The 18,925-nt window shown below is 42.5% G+C and overlaps 1 protein-coding gene across 2 annotated transcripts in view; it reads right to left on the reverse strand.

The window, feature by feature from the left end:
- Positions 1–8,522: 8,522 nt before the first annotated feature.
- The window catches only part of Top1 (DNA topoisomerase I), a 79,811-nt gene continuing 69,408 nt past the window's right edge, over positions 8,523–18,925 (reverse strand). For both annotated transcript variants that reach the window (XM_005362993.2, XM_026787089.1), the window contains 8 exons: positions 18,100–18,243; positions 17,038–17,223; positions 16,171–16,239; positions 15,524–15,638; positions 13,905–14,032; positions 10,792–10,886; positions 10,177–10,326; positions 8,523–9,840 (listed from right to left, as the gene is read on the reverse strand). In XM_005362993.2, coding sequence (XP_005363050.1) covers positions 9,738–9,840; positions 10,177–10,326; positions 10,792–10,886; positions 13,905–14,032; positions 15,524–15,638; positions 16,171–16,239; positions 17,038–17,223; positions 18,100–18,243 — 990 coding nt within the window. In that variant the 3' untranslated portion in view covers positions 8,523–9,737. The remainder of the gene's footprint in view (positions 9,841–10,176; positions 10,327–10,791; positions 10,887–13,904; positions 14,033–15,523; positions 15,639–16,170; positions 16,240–17,037; positions 17,224–18,099; positions 18,244–18,925) is intronic.

The following is an 18,925-nucleotide window of genomic DNA, read 5'->3' on the forward strand; positions in this document are numbered from 1 at the left end:
TACACCCGCGGCGGCGGCGGCGGCGGCGGCGGCGGGGGCGGACCCACCGCGTATCCTCTCCGGGGAGGGGCGCACACGCGGATTGGCCAGTGGGCCGTGAGTGACAGCCTTCCCGCCCCTCCCCCTCGCCACAGGCGTCTCTTTGGAGGGTAGCGCGAACTGGTCCTGGGGTGGCCTTCGAGGACGTCCTCACGGGAAGAGACCCTGCAGACGTGGGTCGGGCCCTGAGACCCTCGGCCGCGGGCTGCGTGGCCTTCGAGGCCTCTCGTGCGTGGGCCGCTGCACGCCTCACGCTCCGCCCGCACCCTACCTGCGATGCCTTTCCGACACTCTGGTTTTTCCTCAGCTTTGTGTGTCTGCCCCGGCGCGGATCCTTCCCCGCCCCAGAAGCTTGCTGTCCTCTGGACTCAGTGCTGGGCCAGTTGTCAGGTCGAGCCGACCCTTCCGCTGGCTTCGCCTCTGCGCAGACACAGGTGACGCCAATCCTGGCTCTCCCCTGACCTCCCCCGATCCTGGCATCCCATTATCTGCACCACAGCCTTGCCATCCTCATCACATGGCTCCTTTCACTGATTCACCCCTCCCTGCCTGGCAGTAAACTGGAAAGGCCTCACCTTGCCAGGAGCCCGTTTTCCTTGGCCTCACCCCTAGGTAATCCGCTAAGGCTCTTCCCTCTTGACTTTGGGGCTCTCTCCACTCAGCCCATGATCCCGAGGCCCCATCATCCCACTCCGTACACTGTCCTCTTGGGTCTTGCCTGCATCTGTCCTTCAGGATTTACCACTAAAATGGAATTTAAGTTGTGATCCTTATAACTGCGCACGAAAATTCCCACTGCGCTTTAAATCAGCACTACCTTCATGGCCCAACAGCCCTTGTCTCCCCCTGCCTCTCGCTCCTGCTTTATCTCTCACCACTGACCCTTCGCCCTGCTCGCCACCCGTCTGCGGCTGTTGAATATATTTAAAACCTGTCTTCCTCAGGCCATTCTCTGGACAGCACCGTGAACCTAGGGTGTCTGCCAGTGTTGAGCAGTTAGGTGGGCAGCTAGCTACCATGCAGCTCTGGACAGTAGCATTTCGGCGGTGAGAAGTGCCACAGAACAGGCAGTGGAACCAGCGGACACAGAAAAACTTCCCTGGGTTTTAGGAGACTAGAACTTGTGAGCGCTCAGCAAACCCACCCAGCTGGGCCACCTCCAGCTTTAGCTGGGCCACCTCCAGCTTTGCCTTGCTGAAGTCGTGACCTGTATGCTGTTTCCCTCCAGTGTTGCCCTCAAAAATCTCAGAATTCAGTGTAATAGTGAGGAACTTAGTCCTAAAGGATGGGGTAGTTGAGATGGACTGACTGCCACCTAGCGACAGGCCTTTAATGTAGGAATGAGGGAACTGGAGTTGACCCAATGCTTGACCCTGGCTTGCACAACTTAAGCTCACGTTATCTTCAAATCAAGGTTTCAGAGCGGCTTGACGAAGTGAGGCCATGTAACTAGTGGAACCTGATTCCATGTGTTTCTGTTTCACGAGAGAGCCACTAGCTGAGGTAAATCTTGGTGGTCTGTCACTAGCTATGTCTATAGGACTTCAAGAAAGACCAAAGAATATAAGAAGATTAAATGCATTTTAAAGGTGAGCTGGAGGAAAGTACTTTCCAGGCAAGAGTAATAGCATGTACAAAGGCCCTAGGCTAGAAAGGATGCTGGGGTTTACTCGGTGGAGGGGAATGTTCTGCCAAGATGATACCAAGAAAACAAATGGGGCTGAATAGGACCTTCGCTGCTTGTGTGGTCTTGTCAATTCTCCTAAGAAGCTCCTCTTAAATGTTCTAACAATTGTTGAGCTTTCTGTGCAAACTCCAACAGCCTATAAGACTTCAATTCACTTTTAAAATCCTTTTCTGGGAGCTTCCCAGCGTCCAGCCCAAAGCTTTTGTTCTTGTGTATATAATAAGACCCCCAGTGGCTCCATGAATCCCTTCCAGAAGCAATTTGTTTGCCCGGCCTGTAATCAGGGAACAGGGCCCCATTTCCTCATGGGACTTATTAGCTTCCCAGGCCTTAGGTGTCTCCTTCCACCAAAGTAAGTTTGGGAAATGTAGGGCACACACAGGGTGTGGCCACTGTGGGCTTCCCCCAGCTCAGCATATATAAGGGTGCGTAGGTGTCACTGGTAACATGCATTTGGGAGGAGCAGCTCTGGCACCACGCAAGGCACTCGCCTGTGACATCACTCGGACTAGCCCCGCTTCCCGCTTGATTGTATATCTGGAAACACTCATGCTTCAGCATGCCTTAGCTTATACCAAGCCTGTGCCTGGAGTCTGAGAGACTGTCCAACTGCCCCTGTGACCTGTGGACTTGATCTCACAGATACTGTATTTAATATCCACTTAGGACCGTGGCAAGCATATAGTGAACGTGACTAATTACAGCTCTATGAGATTCTGTTAATCCCCATTTAACAAAACTGAGACCTTTCTTAGCACAGTGGCACACTCCCAAGTCCTAGAACTTTGGAGGCTGATGCAGGAGGATCTTGAGTTTGAGCTCAACAAGGGCAATTGGCACTGCCTCAGGGTCACACAGCTAACAGGTGTCTGAGATAAAAACCCAGGCAGCCAGGTATCTTCTGCCTACCATGTAATACCAGCGTTTCTTTCTGAGTCCTCACCTCTTTCTGAACACCGCTACCAGCTGTTGTCTAAATTTCTTTTACATTTAGTGTGTGTGTGTGTGTGTGTGTGTGTGTGTGTGTGTGTGTGTGTGAACCATGGCACATGTGTAGAGAGGCCAAAGGACAGTTTCTGGGAATTGGATCTTCTAGGATGTGGGTCCTAGGGAATGCATTCAGGTCATCAGGTTTAGCAGCAAATACCTTTATCCACTGAACTATGTACTGTCTCTATTTTCTGCATAGTTATTTTATGAAGTTTGCCAAAACTGGGCTTTGTTTTGTTTGAGACAGTCTCTGTAGCCCAGGCTAGTCTTGAATTTAGCAATCCGCATGCTTCAGCCTCTCAGCCTTGCTGGGATTGATTACAAGTGTGAGCAGCTATGCCTGCTGACTGGGTTTTATTTTTTTTTATTTTTTTTTTTTTATACTGACTCTGGCAAGTTAGAGGGTAGAATGCTAGAATGCTTATTAGTGAGCAGCCCTAAGGTCAGCATTGTAGAGGGAACAGGAAGGAAATAGTGAGGAGTGGGCACAGCCTCACCAACCTCCAGGGACTAGTCATTGTTCTGGGTAAAGTTCATCCTCAGCCTCATGGCTCTTTGTGATCTTAAGAGACTGGTAGCTAGTTTTTTGTTGACACCTCTTCCAGAAGTTAGGACAAGACTTTCTTCGAATGGGAACCAGGCAAACTGTTCGCTGCATTTTTCTTGGGGTAAAGTCTTGCTGTATAACCCAGGCTGACCTTAAATCTGAGGTTTTCCCAGCCTCCCACAAATTGAGCTATCAATAGGCACCACCACACCAAGCTCTTAAAGAAAAATAGAGTAATTAAATACAAAAGAACAAAAATGCAGCCGGGCGGTGGTGGCGCACGCCTTTAATCCCAGCACTTGGGAGGCAGAGGCAGGTGGATCTTTGTGAGTTCGAGACCAGCCTGGTCTACAAGAGCTAGTTCCAGGACAGGCTCCAAAACCACAGAGAAACCCTGTCTCGAAACCCCCCCCCCAAAAAAAAAAGAACAAAAATGCTATTTTGCAATGGAGGATTTGATTATAAAAGAGGGATCAAAATATGGTTGATATGGTGATAGAGCTGCAATAGTTAAAAAATCATATGTGCATGAGCTTTCAAGCAGCTAAAGCAATAACTCTCAATGTTTGCTAACTGGTTACTTGGAAAAGGGGTAAAATTTTGTGGAAATAAATTTTAAGAAAAGATTCTCACATGGATATGTATTTGATTGAAATAACAGAGGGTGTTCTCAGCAGGCTAGCACCAAGTGCTAACACATTTGTAATTTGTTTCTTATAATGAATGACCTTGAGCAACTGTAGAAGTTGTGACTCAAAAGTATAATTGATGACAGTCCTTTCACAAAGGGGGACACTTACTTGAAATGTCTGGCTAATCCATGCATAAAGCTGTGTTCTTTTCCTTATCCCTTTTATTTACTCTACTGTGTTGGGTGTACACACAGCAAGAACTTCCTAAAGTGCACACCTCACCCTCAGTGAACCTTGAGCTGCACCCCAACCTGCAGTATAAACTCCTGTCCTCTGACCCCCACATCTATGGCTCCACCTCTTCTAGTATCATAACCTCCTGGTTCCCTCCTTAAGTTGCATTTTCAGTCTCTTAAAGGAACTGTGTTCTTTTACTCAAGTTTCAAACTACACCTGTCCCAACAGCTCCACAGACTACTCTACACAGCCCTAGCTGCCTTGCTGCTGGCTGTTCCCATCTGCTCTCACCTGGAAATGGCAGGGCATAGTGACTGTAAAGTGTGGCAGAGAAGACAGGGGAAACTGAGGCCACGACGGCCTTGCTTTTTACTCTCCCACCCTTCCTTCCAGCACACACCCCTGCTATGACTTCTAGAGATTCTCAGTCAGCAGGGCAGGAGCAGATCAAGCCTGTTGCAGAAGTGGTTACAGAAATGCTTGTATGCCAAGCTCAGTATGACAAAGATGCTGGGAGCAAGAAGGGCCTTATCTAGATTTGTTAGTGATTGTGGGGAGAGAACAAAGTGAGAGGTGCTGAGTATACATGAAGATACAGCTTTTCCAAATGATGTGAACTCCTTTTCACAGTAAGAGCACCCCCAGGGCATTTGGGGAGTGTCTCTGAAAAGAAAGTACCAAAATTTTAGAGACACATGATTAAAATGCCATGGGTTTTAGTGACATAGTAATACTATTCAAAGCCATTTATTTATGAATACTGATTCCCCATTCACAGTCCTACCAGTAAACTTTACATGAACCTTGGAGTCTTTTTTTTTTTTACCATGAGAACCACATGGAGAATCATCCAATGTTATCAAAGTACATTGCTCTTGCTGCTTCTGAAAGCCTAGCCTTATTGAAGAATAATTTACACATAAGTTGTGCCTACCTTTTTTTTTTTTTAAAAAAAAAAACTCTATGTATGCACACCAGTTGTGTGACTGGTGCCCGTGGAAGTGAGGAGAGGTTATTGGATCACTTGGAACTGTAGTTGCCTGGAAGGTTGGGAGTCAACATGTGGGTGCTAGGTATCAAACTCAGGTCCTCTCCAAGAGTAGTAAGTGTTCTTAACCACTGAGGTATCTCTCCAGCCCAAGATGCACCCATTGTAAGCATGAAGTTTGAGTTCGAAAAATATACTCCTTATAACTCTACCCAGACAGTACATAGGGCAGAAATGCAGCCACTGGGAATTTTAATCTAAGCATAATTTATAGCTTAATGTGACAAAGACATGTTTTCCACAGATATATGCTAAGGTTCTTTTTTTTTTTTTTTCCTGGTTTTTCGAGACAGGGTTTCTCTGTGGCTTTGGAGCCTGTCCTGGAACTAGCTCTGTAGACCAGGCTGGTCTCGAACTCACAGAGATCCGCCTGCCTCTGCCTCCCGAATGCTGGGATTAAAGGCGTGCGCTAAGGCTCTTCATAATAATTACTGCATTGTTTTAAACATGTCATAAGGATTCAGTAGGTACACTGAGCCTCCACCCAGCTTTGGGAGTTATGATGGTTTTTTTTTTTATTGGTATGGTGTTAGAGACAGACCCTAGGGCCAAGTGCCCTCCCTACCTCTGAGCTACACCACTAGCCCCAGCTTTTGCAACTGTTAACTGATGATCACTTGTTTTCCTTAAGTATTTCAATGTTTTCCTAAAGAAAAATGTAAGCATAATTAAGTCTAAAAATATCTATTTGGTAATTTAAAAAAGGCTGCTTACTTGGGGTTGTGGGAAATAATTGGTAAGTCTGTTAAACTTCTTCTGTTTTCTGATTTGCCAGGGAACTACTTATAAGCATCCAAAACTAGAGTTAGTGAGGTCATTTCAGGGTAGTATGTTCTCCAAGAAGTGCTCTTTTGTTCGAAACAAGTTGAGAATGTCTCATTATAGGAGGGACTTCCAAGGTCTGAAATAAGTCAGTTCTTAGAATTAATTTTTTAAAATCCCTTTAAGAAAATGACTGTATGGCCGGGCAGTGGTGGCGCACGCCTTTAATCCCAGCACTCGGGAGGCAGAGGCAGGCGGATCTCTGTGAGTTCGAGACCAGCCTGGTCTACAGAGCTAGTTCCAGGACAGGCTCCAAAGCCACAGAGAAACCCTGTCTCGAAAAACCAAAAAAAAGAAAATGACTGTATGCAGCTTAAGTAGTATTTAGGAAAGAATGTCAAAGTTGACAACTTACTACAGAAGTGAGATTGGAAGAAAGGAGCTTAAGGCTGAGGCTACCTGGTTTAGTGAATCTGTGGCTTGGGTTTCACATACAGGAAACCCAGGCCCAACAGGCTTGGAATAGCAAGTACCAAACTGTCCTCAGGAGGTTCTTGTGGACATCCTAGTAGCTGTGGTGACAGTAACTGGCTGACAGTGCATGCAGAGCTTGAGAGTGTGACTGGAATCAGCTAGGCCATATGAAGACAACAACCCTGGCAGCTACCGACCTAACATTAGAGGTGTCTCGGTACCAAACAGCCTTACAGAAATAGGGGTAAAACCAGTACACATTATAGGAGCCCAGAGAGGCACTTTTAGAAGAGGCGGTTACAGGATGTGAATCCTTTCTAGTAAAATGTCCAGAAAAGACATGTTTAAGAGAATGACCAGTGGAGGATACCCGTGGGACTGTGGTTAAGTTGCAGATGGGTGTGAGGGATCTTAATCAGATAAAAGCGGCCTAAAACTGGCCCATAATGCTGGACAAACCTGCTAGTATTTACTAAAAAATATTTTAAAATATTGTATTTAAGACATGTAAAATACACTTCAGTAGCAGTGCTTTTAAAAAAAAGTAGCAGCACCTACTCCCATTCACAGAGAGCTTCTTGTTGGTCACTAGTGACCAAGGCTAGTCCCCAGGGAGGAGACTGGGGCAAACAGGGTTGCAGTGGGCGGAGAGTGAGTGGTGCGGATGACTCATGGCAGGTACTTGTTTGTGAGATGAGAGGAAGAGGTGGTGGCTGGAAAGGCTGGGGGTTGGGAAATTTCTCTAATGTGCCAGGGATGATGAACTAGCAGCACAGATGACAAGTGGAGGGGAGATGTGTAGCTTAGGTGCCACACAGGAGCTCCTCTTTGCCTGCTATTGAGTACCACAGAATGGAATTTCTCTGCCCATGTGGCTGGAATTGAGATGTATTGGGTTGCCAGCAAGGACATAAGCTTACTCCTATCTCCAAGCTCAACCTGCTTTCAGAGCCCTTTATACTTTGTCCCTCTTACCAGCCCCTGAAGCCCAATCTTTGCAGCCACTTCTCAGTCCCAGTCAGGATAAGCTGAGATTCCTATGCTGTGATTTTACTCAACCTTGAACACTCCTTTCTATCTTGAGTAGGACATACTTTTGCTTTTCATCTGTTACCAAGACCTGGCAGGTGGGGCCTGCCAGAGGTAGGTACTACTTCCTGTTCAGTATCTGTCTAGAGTTGACAACCTAGTTATCAGGGTCTACTCAGGTCCCCAGAATAAGTTTCATTTTTCACTAGCCAGAGAGTATCAGTTAGCTACCAAAGACCTGTTCCATCTGGCTAACTCAACACTACAAAGTTAAAAATTCCCTCTTGATTCCAGTGATTGTTTACTGGTTTTATTCCTTGGGATTAAGTGCTACCTGTCTCACTGTCCAATGAAGTTCAAGCTTCAAGGGACCAAGAATTCTCTGCTGTGGGTGGAGCACCAGTGATAACTGAGACCATTAAGGAAGGGTGGTTCTGTATAGACTACTCAAGCCAGCAAGCTTGGGTGCAGGCCTTTCAACTGATAGCCCATTCTGACCTTCCTGTTGGCCCGAAGACTTCACCTTTTCATCCCGAATTTCAGTGATGGAAGGAACACTTTGTGGTGATTAGGGCTACTATTGGGTGCCTACAGCTCTGGGAATGGACACTTCCAACCAGTCAATACAGAGTCTTTATTCTACCTGGGAGCTTTTGATATCTGGTACTCAGGGTTGACCGGCCTGACCTTAGTGCTGACTGGAGGCTTCATCATACAAGCAAACCTTAAGCAACCTTCTGCTTCCGTCCAGTAGAAAGCTCTCTACAATTGTTTCCCAAATAAACGTGGTCTTGTCTTGCTCAATAGGAACTGCTCACACTGGGCTCCTGTGATTCTTAAAGGTTGTATTGTACCTTCCCTTGCTTTCTAGGCCTGTCTTTATGGAAAGAGACTTTGATACTCTCATTCCACATCAGGACAGATGACTTCCATGCCAAGCCCCCTATCCATCTTTCCCTGGGAGAGACCTGCCTACCCTTGCTGACCTGAATGAGCAGACCATGTACTGCACTAAATCCCAGCCCCTGAGCCTTCATTCTGGCCTGGGGCCTCATTCACAAAGAGGCAGACGCTAAGTTTCCGTTAAGTTGTAGGAGTTTATTTTAAATAACCTACAGTTGATTAAAAGGGAATTCATGATAAAAATAGAAGATACTTGAGGAAAGATGAGGGAATGGACTCTGCACACACACTAAACTAACAATGCCTCTACTAAAACTAATGATTATAGCAAAAAATGTCTTCACATTAAAATTTTGCTTTTTATGTCCCCCTTTTTTTTACACAATTACAAAAGAAAAAATAAAAGCCCTAAAATCTTGATTATTTTTACTTTTTTTTTTTTTTTTTTTTGCTTGTTTTTGTTTTTCTTGGACCAAATGCTCATTTTCCTCTAAATTTATTGACCTGTGGAAGTTTTTAGAAAAACAAAATCTCTCAAATGAAAGACTGGGGTTTCCAAAGATAAAGATGGATCTCTTAAAGGGTACAAAGAATGCTCCAATCAAAAAGTGATGGGGAAAATGGTTTCAGTCACTGATTATTTCATTATCCTTAGACTCACTCACCCTTCATCCCTCCCCACCCCAAGCTACACGATCTTTAAGATCAAGAAGAAGGCTTAAATATTTTAAAATAATTAAAAAGAAATAAAAATTCACATTTAAAAAGGAACACTCAAGTCAGGAAATATTTTCCCATCATGCTTTTCTGTGAATAGGTGTCTGAACCAAAACACTGCCGATGTCACACTGTTTCAAGTTTAATGAAAACTGATTCCCATGACGATAGAGTGACAACTCTAATAGGTGCGCTGGGTTTTTGATTTGTTCTACTTAATTTTAAATTCCTGAAATAGGGGAGAGAAGGGAGTTTAGGAATTTGTTTCTATTAAAATATAGAAGTTATTGCAAAACCCTAACTGTAAAAACGCACCAATATAATCAGACTGTGCATACAGTAGCTGAGAGAATCCAAACATTGCAGCAAAACTGAATTTGCTTGGCAGGATGCTGACAAATTCCCATTCACTTGCTCTCTTGAAAATAAAAATAAAATTCAAAACAAATCAAACAGCTAGAATTTTGATATCTGAAATATTTTTAAATAAGTTGTCCATAGGACAACTGGCTCAGCTCTCCCTTATAATATCTCCAGGTCTATCTTTTTGCAAAGATGTTGGTTTGTTAAGACTTGCAGCCTCTCCCTCAAGTGTGAGGGCAAGTGAGGCTCAGTTTATCCATCTTCCTCAAACCACACTGTCCCTTTTCATAGAACCCCTGGCAAGACTGGTCAAAACTCGTAGTCCTCATCCGTCATATCAATGGCCCAAGCAAACTTCTCCCTCTGGGTTTTGTTGTAAATCTTCTCAATTGGGACCCCCCACTTCTTACACCTGCAAAAAATAAACAAAGGTAGAGATGAGAAAGGAGATTTGTGTAGCTTAATAACAGCCTACAGCAGCAGTCTAGGGTTTTCTGGTACACCAAAAATATTCAAAGTACTTTATTTCATCACCCCATTTAATCTCAACAGAGATCTCTAAAGTAGGTGTTACTACAGATATATAAACCAAAAAGGTAGACTTTAAACAACAACCATGGAGAGAAGGTAAACAGTGGCTCTCCCAGAAGTGTGCAGCTGAGACACAGCATGAGGAAGCTGGCAATACTCTCAGAGACCTTTCCTTCCTTAAGCAACAGCAAGAGCTTTGCACAGGCCTAATGCTTACCAAGCCACTGTGATCCTAGGGTCCAGATAATTGAGTTTGGAAGTTCCCAAGGCAATTTGTTTATTCTCTTCTCGATCTGTGGCTTGAACTTCCAGCTTCATCAGCTGCTCTTCTAGTCTCTGTACAGCCTTCTTTTTTGATTCTACAACCCTGGAAGAATAGCATTCATTATACATTAAGACTGACCTCTGAATAAGAGCAAGACTGTGTCCTCGCATGCCACTAAAGGAGAAAAAGCATGAAAAAGTTTCCCAAGAAATCCTTGGGAAAAAAACAAAACAAAACAAAAAAGCTCAGTATAGGCCGGGCGGTGGTGGCGCACGCCTTTAATCCCAGCACTCGGGAGGCAGAGGCAGGCGGATCTCTGTGAGTTCGAGGCCAGCCTGGTCTACAAGAGCTAGTTCCAGGACGGGCACCAAAGCTACAGAGAAACCCTGTCTCGAAAAAAAAAAAAATTAAAAAAGCTCAGTATAGTGGTTTAGCCTGGGAAGCTAAGAGGATTGTGAGATCAAAGATAGCTATAATAAGGTAGGTGAGCTGGGATACCCAGGCCTCTATATTATGAGGCCAACTGTTGTTTCTTAGCCAGCCCTTGGTACAGTATCAGATACATACTTCTTGGTCTTTGCATCCTTCATGACTTTGGCATCAGCCTTAGCACTTTTCAGGTCCCTTCGAGCATCTGCTAGCTGGTCTTTCTTGGCATCAATCTAGGCAGAAAAAATAGCAGTAAAGTTAGGAATAAAATGAGCCAGAGAGGGAAAAGAAGGGCTCCATCTTAGAATGTCAAACCTGGGAGTTGTCAGTGTTTTCAAGTATAAATACAGGGGTGGATTTATGAGGGCAAGGGATGGACAGTGACCACAGAAAACAACCCAGCCGCTGTCTGGTACTCATTTATGTTCTTCAGTGAACTTTAAACAATTTGAAGTTCTATAAAAGTAATCTGGAAATCTGGTTGCAATCTTTCAGGGAAACACACAGCTTTAGAGAACAGCGGAGGGCCCAGATGACAGCTATTATCAAATGAATTCTGTGCCAGGCATTAGTATTTCTTTGTTGTCAGTCTATTAATCTCAAAAAACAAATAGGGTCTCAATATGTAGTCTTGGCCATCCTGGAACTCATTATGGAACTCAAGACTAAGCTGGACTTGAACTCACAGAGATTTGCCTGATTCTGACTCTCAAATGCTTGGATTATAGGTGTGGGTTGCAATATCTGGCCTTTAGCATCCCTTTTAAGAATACTGTAGGAGAAACTCAATATTGAGACTGGATTCTCATTATCTACTAAGGAAGCATTGATCATTTCTCACATTTATCAACTCTGGGAAAGAACTGCCAGTTTTGAGAAAAAGGATGTACTAAAGAGAATATCTAGGAAAACAATAATAAAAAGGTAAATAGCATTAATTAGAAATGGCTTTGCCTCGACTTTCTGTTTTAGAAAGTAGAGAAGTCTAAACTGAGAAGAAAATTAGTCACTCAATAAGAGAGATGTGAAAAACATCAATTGCAGATTTTTCCTCCACAAAGGTAATCTTATGGAATCCATATCTATAAAGAAAAGCCAGAACATTTTTCATCCTTTCTTGCTTGTTGGAATCCTTGAAAAGCTAAGTTCTGCTTTGGATGTTGCTTAGAAACAGCAGTAGGTAATACTAGGATACTCAAGCTAAAGCTAGTTGAGTTGTGCTGCTGGGTTCCAAAAAAGTCTCATTCCTGTGATCACCCTGATGACCTGTGAGGTCAAGAGAATATCCCTGAGTAATACATGTTGACTGACACACACTGGATTATTGTTGACTGAGCCTAAAATTTGTTAGACAAACAACCCCCCCACACACAAAAACAAAAACCAAACCCACTTAAAATGCAGCCTAAGATTAGAAACAGTGCACCATTGTGAGAGAATCATTAAATATGTTTTACTGTTAGTGGCTTCCTTCCAACATCTATGTCGTTTAAGTTACTGGAACTGACTGTGCACACGAAAGCATAACAGCTACCACTAACCAGATGCTTCTTAGGTTAGAAATGCAGCAGACCACAGTCCCGACCATTCCTGTGAATGCTAAACCGGCAAGCTAGGTCAAATTCTCTAAGCATAAAAGACGCCATTGATTCACTAGGCAATGAAGCGTGTGTTTGCTTTGTGGGCACATAGGCAAAGGTTCCGAGGCTTGGAGGGCTTGTTTGTCAGACATTCTGAGCTGCTCAAATGGGGTTCCAGAGTAAGAGCAACAAATGATCCAAGAAGGGTCTCCTAAACTGGGTAAACGGCACCCCAGTACTCAGGCTTTAGTCTGAGCTTAGAATGCCAACCTAAGGAGTAAGCAGTATCAGAGGATCTCCATTTAACAGAAGGGCAAAGCAAAGGTAAATGCTAAGACAGCAGTTGGTGGGGTTCTTGGCTTGCTAACTAGAGAGCTCTGTGATCTGTATTCACTCACTGTGGATATGAAGATTCTCTTCAGGCCAGCTGCAGCAAAGCCTCTAGATTTTATCTTTAGATTTATATACATCATGCCTGGGTACTCATAAAAATCTTAATAGAGAAAAAATTTTCTGAAATGTGGGTTGTTTTACTACAAAGCAGTTTCGTAAAACTGAGTTGTCCAAGTACAGAATTCCATAAACTTGGGTGGAAAAAAATATCTGTACTTCAGCTACTCTCTAGCTGACTTTTATTATTTCCTCTTTAAGGCAAGAACTCAAAGAAATATAACTTATCCTGTGACTATTAACAACAGATATTGAATAGTTTCCTATTATACATTACAGTGTTATAGAAATCTTGAAATATCACTTTTATTTATTACTATCTTAGACTGTATAGTAATTATTAGGACTACCTCAAGACCTTAAATGAAGATCTTAATTCCTGTGCCACAAACTGTGTTTTACTATAACTGGTTTCCACGTGCAACTGTTTCATCATGAAGTATCTGCAAACTTTCATTTTGGGTGAGGGAGTTCAGATGCAGAGTTAAGCAGCCAATGATAAGAGAGAGGAAGGAGAGCTGCACGACAGTGGAACCAACATCAACCTGTTTTTATCAGACTCTCCCTATAGGGCACAACCCTGACACAGTCATATCTGAATTTAACAGATGTAAACATCTGTGCTAGGATTAGAGGGGAATTAAACACCATTGCTTGAACATCTTTTAAACTTGAAACAATCTGATAGGAAAGAGTTAACTTTCCCTTCCCCTGCTTATACCTTAGGGACTAAACCGAGGGTTTCACGTGAGGTAGACAAGCATAGGTAGGCTACACCACTGAGGTGTATCTTCAATCTTGGCTAGAGCATAAGACTTTATTTTTTGTGTTGCTAGGGATGGAGCCTAGTGCTCCATGCTCGACAAGCATTCTACCACAAAGCTGCACTCTTATTTCCATTTTTCTTAACTATAACAGAGACAACAATTAGCAATTCAGGGGTTCATCAAAGTTAGCACTTCAAAGTAGAAAATAACTAATACAGAACTTGTGTTCCCAGCACAAACATTTTAGGAAAACAAACAAACTACCAGATAGTATTGATGCTATCCAATAATCTCTACTTGTTAGCTATACAACAGATATTTCTTCAGAATGGAACCAACCTAGTCTGCTGTTATCCCAGCCTACACAAGATCAGATTCCAGAAGCCTCTCATTTTTATAAGATGTTGCACACGACTGACTCCCTTTGCTATCCTACCTTTGGAACCCTCCATACCTTAGACTGCAAGTTCATCATTGATTTCTCAAAGGTCTTTGGTGGCGCCCTCTGGTGGTTACAAAGAATTGCAACAGCTCGATTGGCACGGTTATAAGATAGAATCTTTGCTGGTACATTCTCATCAGCTGTAAAGAAATAAAATAGTAACAGTCAATTTATATACCAATAATGTATAAATGACATATCTTTTATGGACTTCATCCTTGTGATGTTTGTATCGACCTTCAACTTATCATAACCAAGTTTCCCTGAAGGTACAAGGTCAAAATTTTCATCAAAAGCAGAAAATGTCTACATAAACCTGAATGAGTTCCTATCACAAGAGGAATTTTAGAAGTCTACTTTCTTTTTTTAAGCTTACTGGATTTTGTAAGCAGGTCTTACTATGTAGTCCAGGTAGTCTCTAAACTACTGGGCTCCTGAGCAGCTAGAACTACTGTGCCCACCTTGTCTCTAATATCGCAAGGAAATCTACATTAAAAAAAAAAAACTCAGGAATTTGGCCACAGACCCTTCTACTGCTTGTCTCATTCCCTGTCTCCATATTACCATCCAAACATAGCCTGAAGAACATGCTGTACTGGGTGAAAAGACTACAGAAAGATGAGATGAAAAAATCTTAAACTGTGTATGTTAAAGCCATTATGACAGAGGCTGCAGAGATGGCTCTATGGTTAAATACACTTCATGTTCTTGAAGAGGACCTGCAAGGACATGGTTTGGTTTCTAATACCCCTGGTATTGCCTCACAGCCATTTGTAATGCTAGTTCTAAAGATCTGACTTCATTTTTTTTTTAAAGCAATTTTTAAAAATCACACCTTAGGACTAGGGAGATAGCTCACTGGTTAAGAGCACTGGCTGCTCTTCCAAAGGACCAAAAACTCACATGGCAGCTCGCAACTGTCCATAACTACAATTTCAGGGGATCCTGCGTTCTCACACAGACATACATGCAGACAAAACACCAACGACCACAAAATAAATTAAAAAAAAAAAAAATCATACCCTAAAATATTGATTTTCAGTTATACCCTTTTCTGGCTCATCTGAGACTACTGGACACACTTACAGAAGACCGTGGAAATCCAGGCCCCAGGAATGGTGGTGGCTCATGCCTACAGTTCCAACTGTGGGGAGGCTTTAGGCAGTAGGTTTACTATTTAAGGCTAGTCTGGAGCACATAATGAGTTATGGCAAGCCTTCAGATACAGTGTGAGAACTCATCTTAAATGAAGAAGGGAAAAAAGAAAGTACTAAGGTCCTAAGAGTAATTATTATGTACCATACTATTAAGAAAACAAAACAACAACAACAACAACAAAAAATAACAGAAAAAAAATTTACTCTCATATTTTTCTGGAAACTATGACAACTTTACCCTCCCCAATATAATAGCATTGTGTGTACCTTGTAAGCTTTTAAGTAAAACAGAGAAAACACAAAAATTCTTAGAGCAAAGTTCTTGTATCATTCCATGAGGTTAATCTAGAATTTGGGGTAGGAGTGGGAAGAAAGGCACTGGTTTTATTTAGATAGCTAGGCCTCTTCTAGAGGTCAGAGGGGAAGAGCGAAGCTCTGGTACCATCCGAGGGGCAGCCTAACAGAACTACTTACGGGCTGTGAGCTCTTTAAGCTGCTGTTGTAGCGTGATGGACGCATTGTATGTACGAAACACCTTAGCGGTCAAACCTTCCATGAGATCCTGAAGGTGCTTATTTAGAATGCCAGTCTGCAGAAGACAAAGCAACACAGAGGATATTGAAATTGGGGTAAAAGCCAAACGAAACTTTTCCTTGCAGTAAGCACTAGGAGTCATTGTGCCATGCTGTCATCATCCTGATAAGTTATTGCCCTGTCCTCTAAGAAGGAAGTTAGCCAAAGAAGGAAAACAATTTCAGAATACAAGATTGCATGATACCTTCCTACAAAGTACTTCAATCTTGAGCAGTTCAAAACAAATTTGTTCTTTTCTATAAGTCTTTCCCAGTACAGAAGTCAAGTGAGAGTCTTAGTTCTCTAGCACAGGCAGCTGGGCATCTATGAAAGAATGCAAGAAAGAGGAAAAAATACAGTAGGCCTCTGCCTGGAGGCTCTGGTAGTAATGTGAAGCAGAGGGTGCCTGCTCCTGGTTACAGATGCATTGTGTGCTCCCAGGGAGGAAGGGCATAGAGAATGTCACTGACAAGCTAGCCTGAATGGATAACAACTTTTGTCTTCAGGAGCATGAAACTGCCTGGGACTCTAGACCAGGGTCTACTCACATTAAGTCGATCAAAAAGATCATCCTCGGGCTGCTTGTTCTCCATAAATAGTTGTAAGTTCTTAAAAACCTAAAAAAAGTAAGCCCCATTATTATTCTTCTTAAAATCTTCAGAAATAACGTTAAAGTCACAAAAACTTGGAAAACAGAAAAAGGCACAATGACCACCCATATATACTATACTGAAATTCTTGCTTTGTATGTGTAAATTTACATAATTATCTAAGTATCTGTTCTGAGTCATTTGTGGGTATGTATTATAGCACTTTAGCTCTAAACATCCCAGTGTCTACTTCCTAAAAACAGAAACTCTCCCTTATATTCAAACTATATGCTTCCCCCAGTTGCACGACTTAGCTTATATGCACTGTTATCTAGTAGATGAGAGTAATAAGTGCATGTATGCCTATCTCATGGGTCTATGAAACTGCAGCATGATCTACTGTGATAGGCTCAGAGAACGGAAAACTGAAAAATTATCACTTTATTCAGTTGGGAATTGGCCTGGGGCTAAGCAAAGGCTCAAAGTGTCAAGTGTGCGGCATGACTCAATGATGCTCATGTGCTGAAAATTGCTAAAGTGGTTGGGTCCAATTTATGCTAAGTGTGCTGTAAGGGCTAACTCTCTGCAGACTGTTATAAACTGCTTCCAGAGATGGCTGCATATTCCTAGCAAAGTAGCAGAGGTTGCAGGATGGGGCTAAAATGAGGCAGAGAACACACCAAGCAAAACAGTATCTTTCTTTGAGAATATTTTCACTAGAGCCCAGCAAAATGTGGAACATACAAAAGGCACTCAATAAATATTTGTTGAATGAACAAATAAGTAAAAAAAGCAAGCCAGAGAGCACAGACCACATGAACTTACTCTTTTCTCAACTGGGACTTTGTTATAGTATCTGATTGAGTCCTTTCCAGGAAAGTCAAATTCCACCACATATTCCTGACCATCCAATTCTGGGTGTAGATTGATGTGTTCCACTCTAAGTGAACAGCAACCCACAGTGTCTGCTGTTTCTCCTTCCTCCTTCTCATTGCCTGCTCTCAGAGCAAGCTGCGCAGGAAACGGGGTTGGGGTTGTTAAGAAAGAGATAAGCATCAGTGAAGAAACATGGACCGTATATGATCTCTAGGAAACCCTAAACCAGAACCCTCAATTCTTCTGTGGATGAAGCCATCAGTCTGCACAGCCTGGAAACTCAGATTCTACAATGTTGTGACACAGAGATAGTCAAAGACTAAGTTTCTCTACTGTATCCTTAGAATGGAGATAGAGAGAAAATTTAACAAGGGAACAAATGAGAACATTTTTTTCCCACTGGGTGCATTAAAACTGTTATCAATTTTGTGGGAATTCAAAATTTGGGCTAAAATATAAGCAGTGCAAAATAAAAAGAAAAACAACTTAAGAGTACTAAGAAACTGAACTCTATAGTACTATCTTTGAAAATGTATTTGTAATAAATCACACTTTGTTTAACTAATTTTATAAGTTAAAATCATCTTTTTCTAAAAGAATGAAATGGAGAAGAAATATCAGAATTCAGGTCTAGTAGTTAAGCAGTGGTTTGTGCAATTTCTGAACTGATTGCATAGAAACAAATATGTGTGTTGGACTTTGACATAAAATAAGTACTTTCGCATTATAGGTTAGGGTAGTAAAAAAGTTTTAAAGTATCACAGTTATCTTCACTGCCCCCTAAAAGAAAAATTCAATTTATGTAGAACCTTCTGTTACAAAGATGAGTAGTACTCAACAGCAAACGTATTGTGGATGCCTCTTTGTAGCCACATCTACTTTTCCTACTAAGATAGACTTGGTGATAAGTAACACAGCAGATAAATACTTCCGACCCTATACTTACAGAGCTGATACTCCCTATACCTGTAAACAGAACTGTCCAATGTGGATAAAGGAACCTGCTCCCACCTTATCAATGAAGTACAGTGCTACAGCTCTCTGCCGAACTTTCATCTCTTTGGACTTCCAGTCTTCCCGATACTGATTTCGGATCTTGTCCACACATTTCTTCAGCCGCCGAGCAGTCTCGTATTTCTGCCAGTCTTTCTCACCCTGTAGAATCCAAAGGTGGATTATTTACAGAGTGTAGAATAACATACTGAATATTCAGAGCTCTGAATATAAGAGTATAACCAGAGCGTAAGCAATGCTGAAATCACAGAACTGAAGAGAAAGTCTGGAGCATTTATTTAACCTGTTATACTTCCACTAAGCACAACAGACCCGCGTATAATTGCTAAAAAGGCTTCCGAGTCTATAAAATGTTCACACTCTTGGTAGAAGCCCACAAGCCATGCCCCAAACTTACTTAAGATTTCATTTATTATGTATATAGTGTTCTGTCTACATGTATGCCTGCAGGCCAGAAAAGGTCATCAGATCTTGTGAGCCACCATGTGTTTGTTGGGAATTGAACTCATGACCTCTGGAAGAACAGCCAGTGCTCTTAATCACTGAGCCATCTCTCTAGCCCCCCAAACTGACTTCTGTCAACATAAAGAACAGATGCATTCCCAGTCCCTCACATGCACCACAGTCTTGCTCCCGAATCTCAGATTCAATAGCAGTTTTCTGCTAGCACTGACTTCTAATAAATTTAAGACAGCCATTGAGTTTCACGGAGCTATCAAAAAAAAAAAAAAACAAAAAAAACAAAAAAACAAAAAAACAAAAAAAACAACAAACCCAAAACCTAAGACTAGACCTAATGCCTCTGGCCTCTGTGGGTACTGTG

The sequence above is a fragment of the Microtus ochrogaster genome, linkage group LG8, assembly GCF_000317375.1.
Source record: "Microtus ochrogaster isolate Prairie Vole_2 linkage group LG8, MicOch1.0, whole genome shotgun sequence".
Taxonomy (NCBI): Eukaryota; Metazoa; Chordata; class Mammalia; order Rodentia; family Cricetidae; genus Microtus; species Microtus ochrogaster.